Source organism: Balaenoptera borealis (assembly GCF_965194805.1).
Source record: "Balaenoptera borealis genome assembly, chromosome: 15".
Classification (NCBI taxonomy): Eukaryota; Metazoa; Chordata; class Mammalia; order Artiodactyla; family Balaenopteridae; genus Balaenoptera; species Balaenoptera borealis.
Window position 1 is genome coordinate 91,355,654 of NC_138871.1, and position 18,866 is coordinate 91,374,519.

The 18,866-nt window shown below is 46.4% G+C and overlaps 1 protein-coding gene across 19 annotated transcripts in view; it reads right to left on the minus strand.

Annotated features, from left to right (window-relative positions):
• Positions 1-18,866, minus strand: part of SNTG2 (syntrophin gamma 2) — a 221,886-nt gene that overhangs the window by 52,688 nt on the left and 150,332 nt on the right. For all 19 annotated transcript variants that reach the window (XR_014234716.1, XR_014234717.1, XR_014234718.1 and 16 more), the window contains 2 exons: positions 6,306-6,435; positions 4,627-4,665 (listed from right to left, as the gene is read on the minus strand). Coding sequence is in view for 13 of the 19 variants with exons in the window: in XM_082356518.1 (XP_082212644.1) it covers positions 4,627-4,665; positions 6,306-6,435 (169 nt within the window). In the remaining 6 variants the exon portion in view is untranslated. The remainder of the gene's footprint in view (positions 1-4,626; positions 4,666-6,305; positions 6,436-18,866) is intronic.

Genomic DNA, 18,866 nt, shown 5'->3' on the forward strand with positions numbered 1-18,866 from the left:
CTGCCAAGAACTCCTAAGAGACCAAGCTTCAGCTTTGGGTCTCAAAGGGGGCTGTAGGGAAGGCAAACTCTGCTGGTTTTTCCTTTATTTTTTCATCATATATTCAAATGCTGACAAGTCTCCCATGGTCCTCTTTCTCTGCATGAAATACTTAGTCATAGACTGCAATGTAGATTCCACAAGGGATGAATGATATACTGGAACCTGATACGTAGGAGCTTAATTTAAGACAGGGCTGTAATACACACAGACATGGAAATATAGATAGATGATAGTTAAACGATAGGTAGCTAATGATAAGATAGATGATAAGATATATAGATGATAGATGATAGTTAGATGATAGATAGATAGATATAGATAGATAGATGATAGGTAGCTAGCTAGATGATAGAGAGATGACAGATGATAGATAGTTAGATGATAGATAGATGATAGGTAGATAGATAGATATAGATAGATAAATAGATGATAGATAGCTAGCTAGATAGATGATAGATAGGTAGATAGATAGATGATAGATAGGTAGAGAGGTAGATAGATATGATGGATGGATGGGTAGATTAGATTCACATTATAGACTGGTCAAGGGTGAGTAGAAAGCTGAAAGTGTAACTTCTAGGCTGAAATGGAGAAGCTGGGATTCTTTTTCTAGCACAGCAGCAGCAAGCGTTCTTTTGTGAGGACAATTTGTCAAGGGATAGGTTTTCCATCTGATTCTCACTCAGCCTGAGCGTTGCCCTGTTTCTCCGGAGACACAGACACTGGTTGTGGAGCCCACCCCTCCTCGGTCCTGCCATCTTCCTCCTCCTCCAGGGCTGGGGCAGTGTCTTATTTTGCTGCTTCTCCTTCCCACATCTGGTTAATACAGTGCTGGGCACAGCATCCAACAGGAGTTACATATTGAGAAGCGAACTAGGAACTCCTTTTCTGGCCAAGATGGAAACATACAGATTGTTAATAACCTGAAACGTCTATAAATCAGATGTGAAGTTAATGAAATTCCATATGTAATTTAATTCTGCCTATATTAATTAGCAAAGAAATAAGTTGTCGCTTAGCTATCACTGGAAACACTGGCTGCTTTATGAATCTTTTTTAGGTATATGCAGTTCATAAATAATTTTAAGGGAAGCTAATTTTAAATTTTACATTATGAATTTTCTATGGCTTATTACATAATCCAAGAAATGTATATTATAATTTTATGAACACGTACCTGTCCGTCAGATAATAATTGTACAACTGCTCTGTTCCTTTTCACAGAAAAAGCTAGAATAACTTGAATTATTTAAGCCTCTTTTGGATTTGGTGATTAAGGTACCCATATTTCCTTTAATTCAGGTTTTCGGGAAGAAATTTATTTTGGAAAATAGATTCTTGCTGTTTTCGCAGGGTGAACACATGTCCTGGTTTTCCTGGAATGATCCTAAAGTTACTCCTGTTGTCTTAGTATTACTTTTAGGTCAGTCTCCATCCCAGAAAGAAGTGTCCCAGTTTGAATGACAAATAATAGTCATTTTACTTACCAGATATGAGTCTAAAAATCTATACTTATGCCTTTTGTATTATCCTTCTAATTCTGTTTTCTTTGGTTTTTGTCAATTTCAGTGGTTGTCAATATCTTTACTTTTTTATTTATTCAATATTATGTTTCGCTACATACCAAAATAAACAATTGTTCAAAATGAGAAAAAAATCCTTCCTGTTTTTAAATAGGGCCCAACACCATAAATCTAAACTCCTATAATGCATACAAAATGTTTAGTTTTTGGAGAAAATGTGAAAGCATCCTCTACTGAAGACTCGGCAAATTGGGGCAGGGGTTAGTTCTTTTACAACCTCACATCATAGTGAGGCCTGTCTCTGATGTTTCTTTCCAGATAAACAAATTCAAGCCCTTAAGTAAATTCAAAGTTATATAGAAATTTTAAGGTTAAAAAAAGACTTTCGATTACCCTTTGCAACTTTCTTGTCTTATAGATTAAGAAACTAGGGCTCAGGTGTTAATGTGTTCCAACTGCACCACCAGACAAGGGATCAGGTGGGATTAGTATCCAGGTTTGATTCACCTAAGGCCACCGAGACTGACATCACACAAACGTGGCTTCATATGTGACAAAATTTCACTAAGATAAAACCAAAGCGAAATCACTCCACTGCCTCGGAGGCCTTTGAACCATAATTCATTTCATGTCTTTGTGTTGGGCGTTTTGCTCCTCAGATAGTTTTAACTTTCCCTGAACCTTACTTCTTGATTCTCTCTTGTGATTCAGTGATAGAGGAGTTAAATTTCAAAACAAAACAAAACACGCTTTGGTTTCCAGACTAGTGTTCTTTCCAGCCGGCCAGGCAGTCACGAACAGCCGCAAAAACGCAGAGTGCGCTCCAAATGCGTCAAGTTCAAGTGCTGTGAAAGCCGCTCAAGTCTCAGTGTAATGGGCATTCTCGTGTGCCTGCGCGTGACTGTTCCCAAACCACTGACCGTGCATGATCTGTTTGGGAAGTCGGGGACAGGGCGACTCCCCTCTGTGGCAGGACATGGAGAAGCTGAAGAAGGGCTCCACCTGCAGGGTGCTCTCCCCTGTGGTCCTGACACGGAGCACGGCCCGTGGGGCTCCTGGGCATGGAAGCCTGTCTGTGCTCCCTGTTTCCTGTTTGTAGGAAATAGGCTGCATTCAGCCCCCACGACCTTCCCTGCGTTCCAACGGGCAGGTTCAAACAGCTGCTAATCAGGGAAGGGAGGGTCTGCAGAGACAAGGGAGGAGCAGTCAGGAAACAATAGTGCAGCCTCGGGGCAGGGCCCTGGTTCTCCCTCCAGGGATACACAGAACAATGTCTTTGAGCTCCTCTGCAGAACTAAAACCTCCACCAAATAGAAGATGTTAGTATTCTTCATTCCAGAGAGAAGGTCATAGTTCGGAAACCTTGAGAACCACAGGAGCCCGTCACAGACCACCTGACGCCAGATGATCTCTGGATTGAAGGAATGCAAGCCCTGCAGGCACCCTCGTCCTTACCAACAGCCCTGCCTCTTGACTATAAGACTCCTCACTGCCCCCTCCAGGTCAGGACACACAGTTCTGAGGGCATTAGCCCACTGCGGCACGCTTTGCCAGGCAAAGCAATAAAGCTCTTCTTTCCTACTTTACCCAAACTCTGTCTCTGAGATTCAGTTCGGTGCCCGTGTACAGAGGCCGATTTTTGGTATCAGTCTTGGAAGAGTCTCTGATTCACGACAAAAAGGATCCCCCGGGACACTTTGCTAGTTTTGCTTGTGCCAACAGAAATCCAATTTCAAATGGCAAATTATTCTTGGAGACAAAAACACCAATTTGGTCTATTGTCCCACCAGCTTTGGTAAATAAATCCAGAGAAGACAGGCTTTAAGTGTGAACTACGGGGAGGTGTGTCCTCAGGGGAAAAGTCCAAGAGAAACTTCTGTCTTAGAAACACTAAGCACAGCAGAAAAGCTGTATTCTATGTGTAAGAATATGAAATGAGTCCTACGTTAATTTGAAGACATTTATGGGACTATTACTCATTAAATAGCTAAACACCCTCATTTAGCTATGTAAACAAAAATAGCTGTTCATAAATTTAGAAAAACATTACAACAAATAAAAGTTAGAAGAACCTTTCTTAGTGTTTCTTATCTAATTTAAAAATGTTGACTAGAGGGGTTTAACTTAAAACATGGTCCTAATTTCCTATTTTTTTCAGGAAACATTTGATTGGCAGGTACTTACTCACCTGAATGCCTTCCATTTTAATGCAAATTTTCTCTCTCAGCACTATGTAAAGAGCGTCTCTAAGTGCTATTTAAAGCAAACTGAACACATTCCTTTAGTTTGCTTAACTTGAGCCTACAACATGTACTGTCTCAGACCTATGAAAGACACAACCAGAAAGCTAAGAAGCTCTACATTTTAAAAAGTTCACACTTACAGCTTGAACTATGACTTTATCAAAAAGGAAACAGAAAAATAATGTAGTGACTTCAAAGTGTAGTTACCTGATACACAGCTAAGTGCTTACAGACCTAGTAAATGAGCAGTCCTTGAATTAGAAAACTGGGCATATTACAGGTTGGCCTTTGCTCTTGGAAGGAATGAGCCGAGGGCTCCTGAAGACGCAGGGCTACCACCATCAGAACACGTGGCCTCACGGTGAGTAAAGGCCAGCACGGGGCGCAAGGGTGGGGTGCTTCCTTCCCACCTGCAATAGCAGCTGCCCAAAGCCTCCCAAAGTGAAACTTCCCGAACGAGGCCGTGATCTAAGAAAATCACACGACGCTGAAGGCTCCAAATTACACAGGTGTGTCTCAGCCGTCAAACCCCTCTCAGCTTAAACAATCATATCTAGGTTATCATTTAATCACGGTTCCTTAGAAAATGTAACTGCCGATAGATCACTGATACCACGGGAGCACTCAGGAGAACGATTCCTTCTACACTATTTCCAGGACAAACGAGTAGCTTTCTGGAGTTAACCCTGAGGGTGAGCGTCCTGACTTCAGTCCGATGTGCTAATGCTTTCCTGTCAAAATTTCCAAACCAAATCTCAAAAACAGAAAGAGGCTCCCTTCGGGGACATTGTATAATCAACACAAAACCCAAATCCTACCTGGTCACAAGGAGAACAGCATTTATTTGCCATTTTCATCTGTAGAGAGAGGGAAGCAAGGAGTCAGTATGACAAGTGTATTGATGTCATAATTTTTCAACCTAACTGGCAACTGAATTTAATTAGCTGCATGAAGTGTCCCTGCATGAAACGTTTCCTTTATGAGGTATTTCTTACCTGAAAACCAAACCAGAGCACGTACAGATGTCTGGCAACGACTCGCATAACAGAAAACCCAGGACTAGCAATACAGACGCTGTGTTTCAAGCATCAGCTCGTTACTAAGCGAAGCTCTGGGGCAGCGGCTGCTTAAATTTCCACGTCTGAAAACACTGGGGAAAATGATTTCTGTACTACATGCTCTTAGGTGATTATAGTTTTCACAGTTCACATTTGCTCCTCCTCCCTTGATTCTCCCAGCAATCCTGCAGAATTTAACCAGTGAGGAATGAACGTCCAGAATAATAACAAGGTCAAGACTACCCAGTTGGAAAGTGGCTTTGAATCCACAATTCCGGTCCTAAGGCGTTTGCGTTTCCTTCCCTCTGCTCTGCCCAGTAGCTACAATGTGTGAGATTCATCTAGAACCATGCATTTCTGCCAATATCAAGCTACCACCACCTGGTTTTTTCTCTTCCTTTTATCCATCCAGATACCTTTGGAATTCAAAATGTCAAGTTGGAAAACTGAGGTCTTAGAGAGGGTCTGGTACCTCCTATGTAGCTGAGAGCCTCTGAGGTCTTTGGAATAGAAATCTCACATTGCTGCTTCCCTGATATTTCAAAGTGCTCAGGCGACCTCTGTATAGTAGTTTCCAGGAAGGAGGCAGGTGTGAGAGGAAGAACAGAGCTGCCGCGGGGCCTGAGGCTGGCTGGCTACGCCGTGTGCATCCAGACCCCCGGGCGCCTCCTGCCACCAGCTGCCCTGGGCCAGAGCAGGCCCTGGGGTGCAAATGTGGACGACGGGGCAAGTCACCCGCAGGCACTGAGAACAAGGAACCGGTCCACGGCCTCCTCGGGCCAAGGGCTGGTCCCTGCACGAGCCTCCCGCAGCTGTGGCCATCAACTTACTGCCCGGATACAGCGGTTGCTTTAGGGACCTGAGTACTTCATTCATGTTTTACTCTCACCCCATCTGGTTTTATTGTTTCATTTTGAAGTTTCATATTGACCTTGATCATCAAACAGATCAGAGACAGAGACAGAGCGCTTTCTCTTTCCTGGGTGCCTGCGGTGAGCCACTGAGAAGGGATATTTGTGGTGGAGGTGCCTCTTTATAAGTTTCCTTAATGTTTTGGAGAATTACATCTTTAACCCAATTGGGTTCCCCAAATAAAAACGTCACATTACATCAATGCATTTGGATAGAGTATATATAAAATTACATGCACACAAATACTTCTGTGTAGGTGCGTGGAAAGGAAGAGAGGGAGAGAGAGAACCAGCGGTGAAGTGTCCAGAGGTTTGATTCAGTCTACACTCTTATACCAGGAAACTTTTAGATGACTTAATCTTTAACTTTTTTAGTCAAAGCTTTGTTATGTTGAAAAAAAAGTACATGTTCTTCTGTTTAATGTTATTACCAACTGTTTTAGGATTCATCATAAATAACAAAAAATCATAATTATTTTCGTGGATTAAAAAGCAAAAACAGGGACAGTGGAAAGTCTCCGTGCTCACATTTTGCAGCGTCAGGTCGCTGATGTTGGCAGACACGGCCCTCAGCCAGTCGGCGCTCTCCTGGGCGGTGTAAAACCAAAGGATTCCCGAGCTCGCCCCATCCAGGGCCTGCACCTCAAATGCACTGGACCTGCAGGAGGACGACAGGAGATGCTGGAAGGAGGGCCCTGGGATCCGATGCCCCAGGACCGGGAGAAGGCGGCGCCCACTCAGCCCTGCTCAGCACCGACCTGCAGTCACCGCGGGAAGCACAGCTCACAGCCGTGGGCACAGCCTAACCCGTCTCCGTATCTTAGGTAGGTTTACTGAAATTAAGTTCAAAACGCTGAAATCCCTATTTCTAATTTAATAAACACATGAAAGGCAGCTCCTGTAGGAAATACACTTGCTCTTAGAGCAGTGCTGGAGTTACTGTTTTCTGGGGTCCTTAGCAGTGATTCTTTCGGAGACCACTTATCATGGTACTGAAGGCTCCTGACCCAGTGATGATGGAGCAGGTCAAACACCACCATTCCTCAGCGTCGATGGTATTTTAGGACCACACGTATACTTCTGATTTACAACAGAGCTTTGGAAGAAGTTGGTTCTCCTTTATTTTTAACCATGAGAATCAACCTGCCACAAACCCACCCATGGTAAATTATTCATAACGGCGACATCACTGTCTCTAATTCAGTACTTCTCCCCTATCATGCAAGCCTTTTTTTCCAGAGATAATTTCCATATAATTATTGCTATAGACTGATGTGTGTATTCCCCAAAACCTACATGTTAAAGCCCTAGTCCCCAGTGTGGGTCTATTTGGAGATGGGACCTCTAAGGAAAGAAGCTTAAGCGAGGTCAGAAGGGTGGGCCTGATCCAACAGGACTGGGGTCCCTATAAGAAGAGGCCCCAGAACTCTGTTCCATGTGAGGACACAGTGAGAAGACAGCCATCAGCGAGCCAGGAAAAGAGCACTCACCAGACACAACCCTCTGGAACTTTGATCTTGGACTTCCAGCCTCCAGAACTGTGAGAAAATAAATTGCTGTTGTTTAAGCGCCATCCCGCCCCCTGCTCCCCATCTGGTGTTTTGCTAAGGCAGCCTGAACTGACTAACACAACCGTTACAAAAAAAGAATGTCACTTACACGTCTGGTCTGTTCGTTTTCTCTTAAGAAAAATGCACACTAACCCATGCAGCTTATATCTCCATGTCCTTAAGAAGACAACTGAAAGGCTAAAAATAACAAAACAAACTTTTTCTAAACAAGGTTCGCGCTAAAGTATGTTTTAATAGTCTTTCAGATGTGGGTTCAATCATGGTTTCATACGGGAAAGGATACAAGAGCGGGAGAAGGAAGTATAGACATTATAAAACAGCCCTGCATGTTCTTGGGCCAAATCTACCACCCAGAGTTTCTCTGATTAAACAATCCTTCTGTCTTTTTTATAAGCAGATATCGCTGACTAGGTGTCATTCCCACCCTAATCAGCACTGCTTGAATCAGAACATAAGGTTCATTTACAGACAAGCGTGTCATTGTCCCCGCACCCTGCGCCAGAGCCCTGGCTCAGAAATTTTACCTGGGGAGGGGGTGAGGGACAGGCCACAAAACCTACAGCTCCTGGTCAATTTCCACAGGAAGTGACTTCATTTGCAGTAGAACATGGAGAAGTTCAAGGTCATGGGCACTTCAAAAACAGTGGAAGTTTCGGTGAAAGGCAATTAGAAAGAGTTTCATAAATTAAACGAACACAGGCTGAACTGTTGGCCGGCTAGTTTTCAGGAGAAAACCTGGGAATAAAACAGCTGGAAGGAGCTCTCCTGGGGTCAGAACAAATCTCAGACACCGACCCCAGGAGCTAGTGCTTCAAAGGAACCCAGATTTGACTGGAATATTCTGCCGATCCAATCCATTTACACCACAAAGCTTTGCTGAAAATAACAGACCAATCAGCTGGAAATGAGTGAAGTTTAACAGCCGGGTGTGGTCACAGAAAGAAACCAACCTCAGGCTTAACAGGACTTGGGGGACAGCGGTGCCCAGACTTCACTAAAATGATCCAGCCGGTCACTAAACAATAAACAGATAAGAAACCGCAGGTAGGGGTGTGGGGGGAGGACCTGCACCCGGAGCTGCTGGAGACAGGACAGTGCGACGCGCGGCCTGGGGAAAAGCAGGCACGGAAGGTGTCTGCGAGGTGACCAGACGTCACATCAAGCAGAAAGACTTCAAAACAGTCATTATAAACATGTCCAAGAAACTAGAGGAAATCTTGCTTAAAGAAGTAAAGGTACAATGACAACGTCACTTTACATACAGAATGTCAGTAAAGAGACAGTAGCTACAAAAGGAAGCAAATGAGTGTATTAGGGTGAAAACGTATAATAATGGAAAAAAATTTTACTAGAGAGGCTCGATAGTAGGTTTCAACTGACAAAGAACTGGCAAACTTGAAGACAGATCAATAGAGTTTATGCAATCCAAGTAAGAGACAGAAGAAGGAGTGAAGAGAAACTGTCAGAACCTCTGACACTCAAACTAGAAGATGAAGAAAAGGTCTCCTGTTACTGCATGGAGGTTCTCCAAATGTTGCCATATCTATTTGGTTTATAGTGTTGTTCAAGTCTTCTATTTTCTTCCTGATGTTCTGCCTGGTTTTTCCATACACTATTAAAACTGGTGTATTGAAGCCTCTGACTATTACTGCTGAATTGTTTATTTTGCCTTTCAATACTGTTAGTTTTAGTTTCACGTATTTTGGTGTTCTGTTTTTAGGTGCATATATATTTATAATTGTTATATCTTCCTGATGCATTAAACATTCATCTTTTTAAAATGTCCCTCTTTATTTCTAATAACATTTTCAGTTTTAAATTCTATTTTCTATGATATTAGTATAGCCACTCCATTCTTGTGTTTGCTGTTTGTATATTTTTCCCATCTTTTATTTTCAATCTATTCGTATCTCTGAATCTAAAGTGTGTCTCTTGAAGACAGAATACAGTTGGATCTCGTTTTTTCTACTCAGTCTGAAAATCTTCACCTTTTAACTGGATTATTCAATCATTCAAATATAATTTTATTATTGGTATAGTTAGATTTATGTCTGCCATTTTACTTTTCATTTTCTATGTGTCTCAAATCTTTTTTGTTCCTCTTTCCCTGCTTTCTTTTATAGTATGTGAATATCTTCTAATTAAGCATTTACATTTTTTTAATGATTTTAAATATATATGTGTATATACATATATATATATGTAGTATATACATACAAATAAAGATCAAAACATAAAGAAAGCAGAAGGAAGAAAATAATGAAGATTAGAGCTGGAATTAATGAAGCAGAGAAGAGAAAAACAACAGAGAAAATCAATGTAACCAAAATCTGGTTCTTTAAAAAGAACAGCAAAATGGACAAACTTTTAGCTATATTGACCAAGAAAAATGAAAGAAGACTCAAAATACTAGAATAAGAGGTGAAAGTGGAGATATTACCATCAATATTACAGAAACAAAAAGGATTATAAAGGAATCCTTGAACAACTGTATACCAATAAATGAGATAAATTAGATGAAATCCTAGAAAATACAAACTACCAAAGTTGATTCAGGAAGAAATCTGAATAGACAATATTACAAGTTTAGAAATTGAATTTTTAACCAAAAAACTAACCACACAGAAAAGCTGAGGCCCAGATGGCTTTACCACTGAGTTCTACTAAATATTCAGCGAAGAATTAATAACGATTATTCACAAACTCTCCCCAAAATAGAACAGAACATTTCCCAAATTAGTTTATGAGGCCAATACAACCTTAATACCAAAACCACAAGTCATCACAAGAAAACTACAGACCAATATCTGTTTTGAATATGGATGCAAATATCTTCCATGAAATACTAGTAAACTCAATCCAGGAACATCTATTAAGAATTATATATCACCATCAATGGGATTTACCCCAGGAATTCCAGGTCAGTTTGACATCTGGAAATGTTATACATCATAGCAACAGAATAAAAAAAAAAAATCACACAGTCATCTCAACAGATGCAGAAAAAGCACTTGACAAAATCCAAAATGCTTTCATGCTAGAAAACACTCAACAAACTAAGACTAAAGCGGAGTGTTCTCAGTCTGATAAAGAGCTTCTACAAAAGCCCATGTAGGGGGGGTAGACAGTCATCTCTCTGAGGAAAAGGGATGAGTTTTGAATCCCAGCATGTTCATGCTTCAGCTCTGTGAGACAAGCTAGACGCCTAACCTTTAAAAGATCCTTGTCTACACAACGGGCCTTGAAATGCCAATTATACCACAAATGGAAATATTGGGAGAAACAAGTGGGGTAACCTAAATATGGTTATACCAAACCCACAGATCCTATACAAACGTTGCTACCCGTGAGGTTATCTGTCAAGGAAAGCAATACAAATTAAACATTATATGAGCAGAAACGGTGAAAGTGTTAGCATGAATGCTGATGATAGACGCCAACATACCAACAAAGTATGAAAACAAATTCGCACTTTCGCTTATTGTACAAAAGTCATATTAATTAGAGTCAATGATACAAACTCTGTGCGTGTATGCCCAAACGATGGATGAACATTCATGTCTCCTGATTGACTCTGAGGTTTTATTTTCTCAGCTTTTCACGTGTGCGGTGTTCAGGCTCCCCTACAATGTCCCTCCCCCGTCCACAGGCGGATCCTGCCTCATGGTTCTACGGTCATGGCATTTGCTCAGGATTCTGAGGATTTTAATCCTATGGTCAAGGTCACAGTCAGAACTAGAAATCCCAGGGTACTCGCTGCTCGGGACTCAGCGTGCTCTGTGAGGTCACATGTCAGCTTTTAAAAATCAGCAGTAAAACCTACACCCAGAGAAGGCAGAGTATTTGGTGCATGAGTTTTCCGGGTAGAAACCAAGCCAAGTCCCAGACACCATTATCAAGGGCCAGGGAAGAACTGACCCTGCCCGTGCTTTTGGAAAGCCTACCTGCTTCCAGGATTCCCTTGAGTCCTGAGAGGATTTTTGATTTTCAAAGAGAAAACTGGTAAGACAGTTTCATACTGTAGGGAATGAATCAATTCACAGTTTCTGGCTAAGAAAAAGAAATCTATTCCAATAAGGTTCAAAGTACGTGTATCTTAACTTATTAGAAGATTGAGGAACTGAAAGTTCAATGTTGAGTCTGCACTGCCTTTGGAGGAGGAGGGGTCTGCATCTTCTCTTCCTGCCCCTTCACCCCCGCTTCCCACTTCTCCTCAGACGACAGCACCAGGGCTGGCTCCCCTCCCGCCCCTGCAGACCCCAGCCCCCCAGCCCTGCCCAGACTCTCCCACAGGCCCTCCTGAGACGCTCTGCATCAGTACCTTTACCAGGCCAGCTGCTGGAGGCTGCCGGTGACCTCACAGCACATCTCAGTTATTTTACAGCCCTAACGCTGGACACCTGTCTGCATCCCACGTCCACATCCTATGGCGACAGACAACCTTCCAACACCTACCTCAGCTGTGCTGTGGAATTCCAGCATGACCCAAATCGGGCTCCAAGTACTGAGCATTCTTAATTGCCCCTCAAAGCTTCAACATTGGAGAAGAAGAACTCAAAGTTTATAAATCATCTTTTTAACATGCTGTGTGTTTTTTAAGGAACGAAAACACTCGAGCTTCCAAAATGACCCACAGAACCTCTTACCCACGAGTCACGGCTCACGGCCATCCAGGCCCCCAGGTTCCGGCCAATCCTGACCCTTTACACCTGGACAGCATCCAGGGAGGACTGACCGCACACAGCATCTCTGCTCTGATGAACTTGAAGCCCTCCTGCTCTGGAAGCTGGAGGGTCGGTGTCTGTTTATTTTACTCATGTTGAGAATTATGAACATTCACTAGACAAAATGAGAGAAAAACGTGTATGTTCCTCAGAATTTGAAAAAAATCTCCCAACTGCCATTCACACGTCACATTTCAAGCCTGCCTCTGTGGCATGTGTGTTATTTTTTCATGGAAGCCAGAGAAATATTTTCTTTCTGCTTCCCCACCATGCAGCGGCATCTCTAAGGACTCCATATTAAATAGTAACAAAGAGACCCAATTTAAATGCAGGCACCCTTCTCCCTGTATCAGTTTTTTTTATTAAAAAGTCATTATTCCTGGAAGATTCCAGGCACAACAAAAGTCCAGCAAGTCCAGGAAAGAAAGATAACTTCTCCTTCGTGCTGCCCCAAAGGCCAACTTGTCCTCCTCTGTCACCCCGATCACCATCCTGAGACCAGGTCCGAGTCCTCTGAGCCCCTCGCCCATCATGGAGCAGGGGCTTGAGAGATGTGAGGGCAGAGGGTCCCACGTGGGCCGCGCCATAGCCAGATGGCGGAGCCCCTCCCGGGGATCCCACTGAAAGAAAGCGGAGATAAAACCACCTCATCCAGGTCTCCCTGCTGGTCTGATCTTATGTCTGTTTCCTGCCTGCGTTTCCTGCCGGACGGGAAGCTTCCAGAGAGCATGGACTCCTGGGTTTGCTCATTTCACACCCTCACTCTGCAGCATCTACGGCAGCGCTGCACGGAGCGGGCATGCTAGAATACTTGTCGCGTGAATAAATGCTGGAGAACACGCAGCACGATGGAGAAGGCTCCCACCTCCAATGCCCACTGCCCGCTGATACAGAAACCGCTGTCCCCCAACCCGGGCAGGGGCGTGTGCACACGTGCACATGCGTGTGTGAGGAAAGCGCCCCCACTGCCAGCGACTCCTGCTCGTCACATCCGCGGGGGCTCCGTGTCCTTCAGAACTGCATCTCTTCTTCCCAAAGGCCCTCTAACAAGCTGCGTCCTCCAAGTCTGATGGTCCCTCTCGCCCTTGAACTGTAACACCTTACAGCTTTAGGACATCTAAATTTTTCTTCCAATTTAACTGTTTGCTAGAATATAAACAACACTTAGATGATAGAAAGGAGGTTTCTTCCCCTTTGTAGCACGTGGCACTAAATGGTGGTTAAGGAACGTTTCCTGCACGAGTTCCATGGTGGAGATTCAATCTTTGCAAGTTCTTAGGGGACATTTAGACGGGGCTCAGGTGGCCGACACCAGGAAGGGTGAGTGCTTCTCCAGGCAGCGGTGCGGGAGCCCATCTTGGAACCCCAGAACTTCCAGGGTCTCCCCAGTGACACCTCCTGGTGCTGGTGTGCAGTGTGGACACACTGCAGACGGCGGGCGGTACGTGGGACTGGGAACAGGAAACGTAGGGAAGTTATCTGGTTCCCAGTTAGAGGGAAACGGGGAGACTGTGCACCATTCCCACGACTGGAGAAGGAAACCACGCTGACTGCACAGCTGTGAACAAGCCTCCGAGACCGTGGACGGGCCAGTGCACGCGAGCCTGGACTGACCCCTGGGCTGTAAACGCAAAGACAGCCAACACCTTCTTACTTCCCAAGAGCTGAAAAATGCCGTCTCTGGTCCTCATACTTTCCACTTCCTGCGGACATCTGGCAGTGATCTTGGTAATAATTTGTAATAATTCCCTGGTCCACAAGATGCTTAAACTCTACCCCCCAGGGAGCCTCCTGTCAATGTTTTCTAGCTAATATTATGCTATTGATCTAATGGAAGCACAAAAATGAGTAAATGATAAACTCAAGAAAGTATGAAACATAAGAAAACAAAACTCTGTGCCTGTCTTATTTCCATGTTTTGACTACTCCTTTTAAAGAGGCCAATGATGTGCAATGAACTCTTACATCTTTTTAACAAAATAAACTGCCTTTTTTAGACTCCTATGTAAACATTTAAAGTCAAAAAATTAATAAATTTTGGAGAGGCAAAAAAGGACAACACATATATTACTAACAATGACATTTATAATAAATGATAAAAATAGCTAGTTGGCCTTTACTGATCCTGGCTTTGTGATGAGCGCTGTGCAAAATACTTTATAAACTATGCTGGTTTCAACCTTCACAATAACCGCGTTCAGAGCGTCTTATTATTGTTACCATTTTATAGATGAGGAAACTAGGGCTCATGCAGATCAGTCAATTTACCCAAGGTCACAGGGCCTGGAAAGGCAGACGAACACCCACACACAGGCACACACGTGCAAGCACACACAAACACACACGTGCACGCACACCCACACACAGACACACACGTGTACGCACACCCCAAACAGAAAGAGCTCAGAGTCTGGTTCCACAACCGCAGTCTGAACTGTGACATCAGGCCACCTCGTGAAAACTGCCGGCGCCTCTTCTGTGCAGTAAAACCACACAGACCCTGCCTTTAGGACTATGCAGAGTTCATGCCTTCCATACCTGATGCTTTGTTTTAAACGCATGTTTGTTTTGATATTTAATACAATTAAGTCTGCTGGAACGGTTCCACGACTCTAGTAACATGACCATTTTTTGCACTTTGAGTTTTCATCATTTAGATCTTTCTTCTGAGACAGAAACACTGCATCTCAAGGAGACACCGGAAACACAAACTCTAACCCGAACACCCAACACCAGTCTGGCAGCTGGGCTGAGTGCGGTGAAGGAACAAATCTCCGTGCCAGGACGGTATTTTACCCCCTTAGACAGGACTGGGCATAAGATGAGGAGGAAGCTGAAAGCACCCTGCATCCTTGACAATCCCACTGGCACCTGCTCCACCAGGAAGCCCTAGGGAGCGCCGGTCCTGAGTCTGGGGAAGGAGCCGTGGTCTCGGGGTAAGAACAGAGCGGGGGCCACGAGGGGAAGGGGGCTGCTGGCTGTCAGAAGAGGAGGGAAGCAGGCTGACAGACAGGGCAAGGCATGGGGTCAAGGGTCAAGGGTCGTACGGCATGCTCGGGACCACCTGCCAGGCGGAGGCAGGGATGGAAATGCAAACGGAACGAGGTCAGTGTTTGAGGGTTTGACCTCAAAAGTAATTAGAAAGTCGGTCGAGCTCATAAAAAGCGGGGTTCCCTGCACACCCCCAAGCCCGGGGTCAGTGTCTAAGGAGCAACGGGACACGTTCCTAGAGACAGCAGCCCGCCCGCTCCCTGTGCCCGGGGTAGTGTGATCCGGTAGAACGAGGTCACTGAGGCCCTCTCCTCTCAGCAGCAGGAAACTCTGTCACTTCAGCTCATTTGCTTTGCTGTGATGATAGGGCTGCTGGTGAAGTGAGGACAGAGACGTGCGATCCCTCAGCAGCTGGTGGAGATGGAGGGTCTGAGAGAGGCGACAGCCAACCCTGGAGATGCTCTCAGGAACGCAGGGCGCCCACAGGAGGCCCCTCGTCTATAGCGACGCCATTCTCCCACCTAAAAACGCCCTCCTACTTACTGTCATTTCAAACTTTGACAGCCTATTAAATTTCTATACACAAAGGAAAGGAAAATCAATTTAACGTTCCAAGGGGAAGACTTGTGATGACACCGACCCCACTTGGATAAGAAGAAAAGACCCGAACATCCGAGAGCTGAGGCTCTGCGGCATCTCTCAGTCGCTGGGGCTCTAATCCCCTCACGGTCACGACGAATAATCCTCGGAGGTAAGATAAGAGGTGCTACATTGAGAAACTGCCATTTGATGCACCGGGAAAGAGGGAGAGAGAAACAACGTTTTCTGAGGCAGCGAATCCGGCGGAGACAAGGAGCATCTCCCAGGATAGGTCTCGAGACCGCACGTGTGGAACGGGGGGGGGGGGGTGGTGGCCGGGGAACAAGCGTGAGACCCAGCGAAGAGGAGCAGGAGTCCTGCCATCTGCACCAGAGACGGCGACTCAGAGCCGCTCTGCGCCGGCGGCACCAGGAGGGGACCTGGCCGGGCGGGTCACCCAGCTCGAGTCCCGAGCAGCACAGGCCTGGGAAGGTCACAGAACGGTCCTCGGGGGTCAAGTGGGCAGCGCTTCCCACGAGCCGCGGAGGGAGGGGCCCTGAGGCTTCCACGTGTCAGCAGCGGCCCCCCCGCAGCCCCCCGGCCCCAGAGGGCCGGCCAGCGAGCTAGACGGTCACCGCTCCCGCCGGGGACCGTCCAGACCCGCCGTGCCTTCCGGCCGTGGTGAGAAGCCACTGTCCCAGGGCAGCACGTCTGCACGGGGGCGACTCACGCGGCCCGTGGTTTGGAGACGATCACAGAGAAGGCAGGCTGGCCTCCAGGGTTAAAGCCGGTGATCAAGGACCAAGAACGCACGGTGAAGTGAAAGGCTCACTTCTCTCCGTCGGCGTCCTCTGTCCACACCCGCAGTGGGACGGCCGCCCCGGCAGGCTCTCCTCCCCAGGCTGCCCTCCGCAGCGGCCGCGGCCCGGGGACACCCCAGCCACGGTCCCGTCACGACCCTGTCGCAAGGCCGGGCCTCCCCGCGACTCTGCAGACACGGCCGACCAGGCGGCTCCTGCCCCGGAGGAGCTGGCCCACCTCGTGCCCCCAGGCCGTCCACACCCCGTGTGCAGGGCGCGGCCAGAGCCGGACGTTTGGGGAACATTCCTAGAGGGACATCATTCCCTCTCAATAAGCACACACGCCCTAACCTTCTCTCCCCACGACGGAAATTTCAGAAAAAATTGAAGACGCAGTGAGTTGAGAAAGACAGCAGCCTTGTTACTGAAAGTGGTGTCCGGCTGCTGGCTGCTCAAAAGCCAGTAAGGAGGCCAGGAAAGTGGAAGGGCAAGTTTGCTTTAGTTTGGATGCTGGCTACCTGGGGGCAGGGTGGACTCCTGTCCAAGGGCCGACTTCCCCCCATTCCCCACTGACAGCGGGCAAGAGCTTTTATAGACGGAGGGAGGGGGCTTCATGCAGGAACAGCACGGTCCGCTCTGACCGTCATCTTCAAACTGGTGCTGCCGTGCCCTGACCAGCATCATCTTGATTGTCTTAAGTACAGTTAGTCTTCGGTTCCAGGGTCGGTTTGTTCCCATTTCCTTGAGGCCAAGTCTGCGAATTGTGGCAGCTTATGTCACGGCTACAGCCTGGTCATCGTGTAGTTCACTTCTTCCACCAGACACTGGCGGTGTTTTCAGTGTCTACAAGACGGCTCCCAGGATACGGCTCAGAATATGATCTATAGCCCCTGAGGAGGAACTAAAGGTCCTTGACTCTGCTTACTGACTAGACTCTTATTATTTTGTCCTGTTTGTTTTCCTTTACTTCTGCGTTTTCTCACTTATCTGATTAATCTTATTCTTTGACTAAAGTTTTTCTACAGACAAAAGGCAGGCGGACGACACGGGGGGTGGGGAAGGACCCTAGGGTCCTGCTGCGTTCCAGCCTGACACCAACAGCTCCCAGACCGGCTGTGGGATTCTTCTGCTGAACATAAACATTTCCGAGCCCCCCCAGCAGGCGAGGGCTCTCCCCTGAACTCCAGGAACAAGACAGAAAAGGGCTCGAAATCCTGCCCGAGCAGATGGAAACACAAAGGATGTCCGGCCACCAAGACCCTCCCGCATCCCACCCTGATGACGGTGCTCCCCCAGGACAGGCCCGGCCCTGCTCCCAGACACCCCAACCTACATCCTCCTGGATAAAGTCAAACTCAACGATGACCCCAGGGGCCCACTCTCCGAGCCCACAGTGCAGAGCAGACCCTGAGCTCCTGACCCTGCTATGACCCCCCCCAGCACGAACCCCACCCTACAGAAGCCCCTCCTCTTGTGGAGACGCCCACGGCCCTGGGATTCTGTCTCCCCTGCTCTGCTTGACCCCCAGCATCAAGAGAGCTGCACTTTGAGGATTTCCCAACTACAGGAGAGGGGGTTTTGGCACAAGTACCTAAACATGAAACCATCCTTTGCAAAACAGATCAGAGTATTTAGCAGGATAATTTTGACTTGTAGCATCACTTCTGAAAATGTGCTTATCTGCAATATGTCTCCAGCATGGCTGCTGTAAAGCCCATCTGGTCCCTTCCATGCTCTTTACTCTGAAATAAGGGGACCTCCTACAAAGCAAAACGGGGTATTACTGTCAGTGAAAAGACGTCATCTCACTGCTATTTTCACAAATACGAAAGATGTGAGACAAATAGAATTAAAGCTTTAGTTTCCTTCCGTCCCTTTGGAAAAAGGAACGAGATAAGTGACTCCTTACACTTTTTCAGGCCAACATAAAGCAAGAGCCCTGGGAAGGGCTCATCTGAGCAGAACCACAAAAAGCAGCGCCTCGTGTGAAGAATTCACCAGCGCGGGGAGTGTGCCGACTCGGCAGTGATCCCTCAGATCTGAGTTTCCTTCCTCCTGTTCAGGCATGTTCCTCAGCCCACAAACAGTTAACAAGGACTGTAGCCCCACACCTGTCAGCTCACTTCTAAAGGGGTTCAAAAGCTCCCTTAAACCTAGTGGTATTTTACGCTTTCTCCATAAACCATCTTAGGAAGCAGTGGAGAATTCACATCATCTCCTGCCCGCTCGGCTATCAGGAAGGGGCTCCCTGAGGGCAGGTCACACGGCCCCAAGAGGCCCAGAGGCAATGCGGGATTAGAGATGGTTCCCTCCAAACCCTGTTCTTTCCTCCACACCATCCGCCCCCCTCCTCTCGCCCAAGTCCAGAGCCCCAGGCTTTAGATCGTCTGGTCTGAGGCTGCCCCGTAAAAGCTCCCTCGTGGC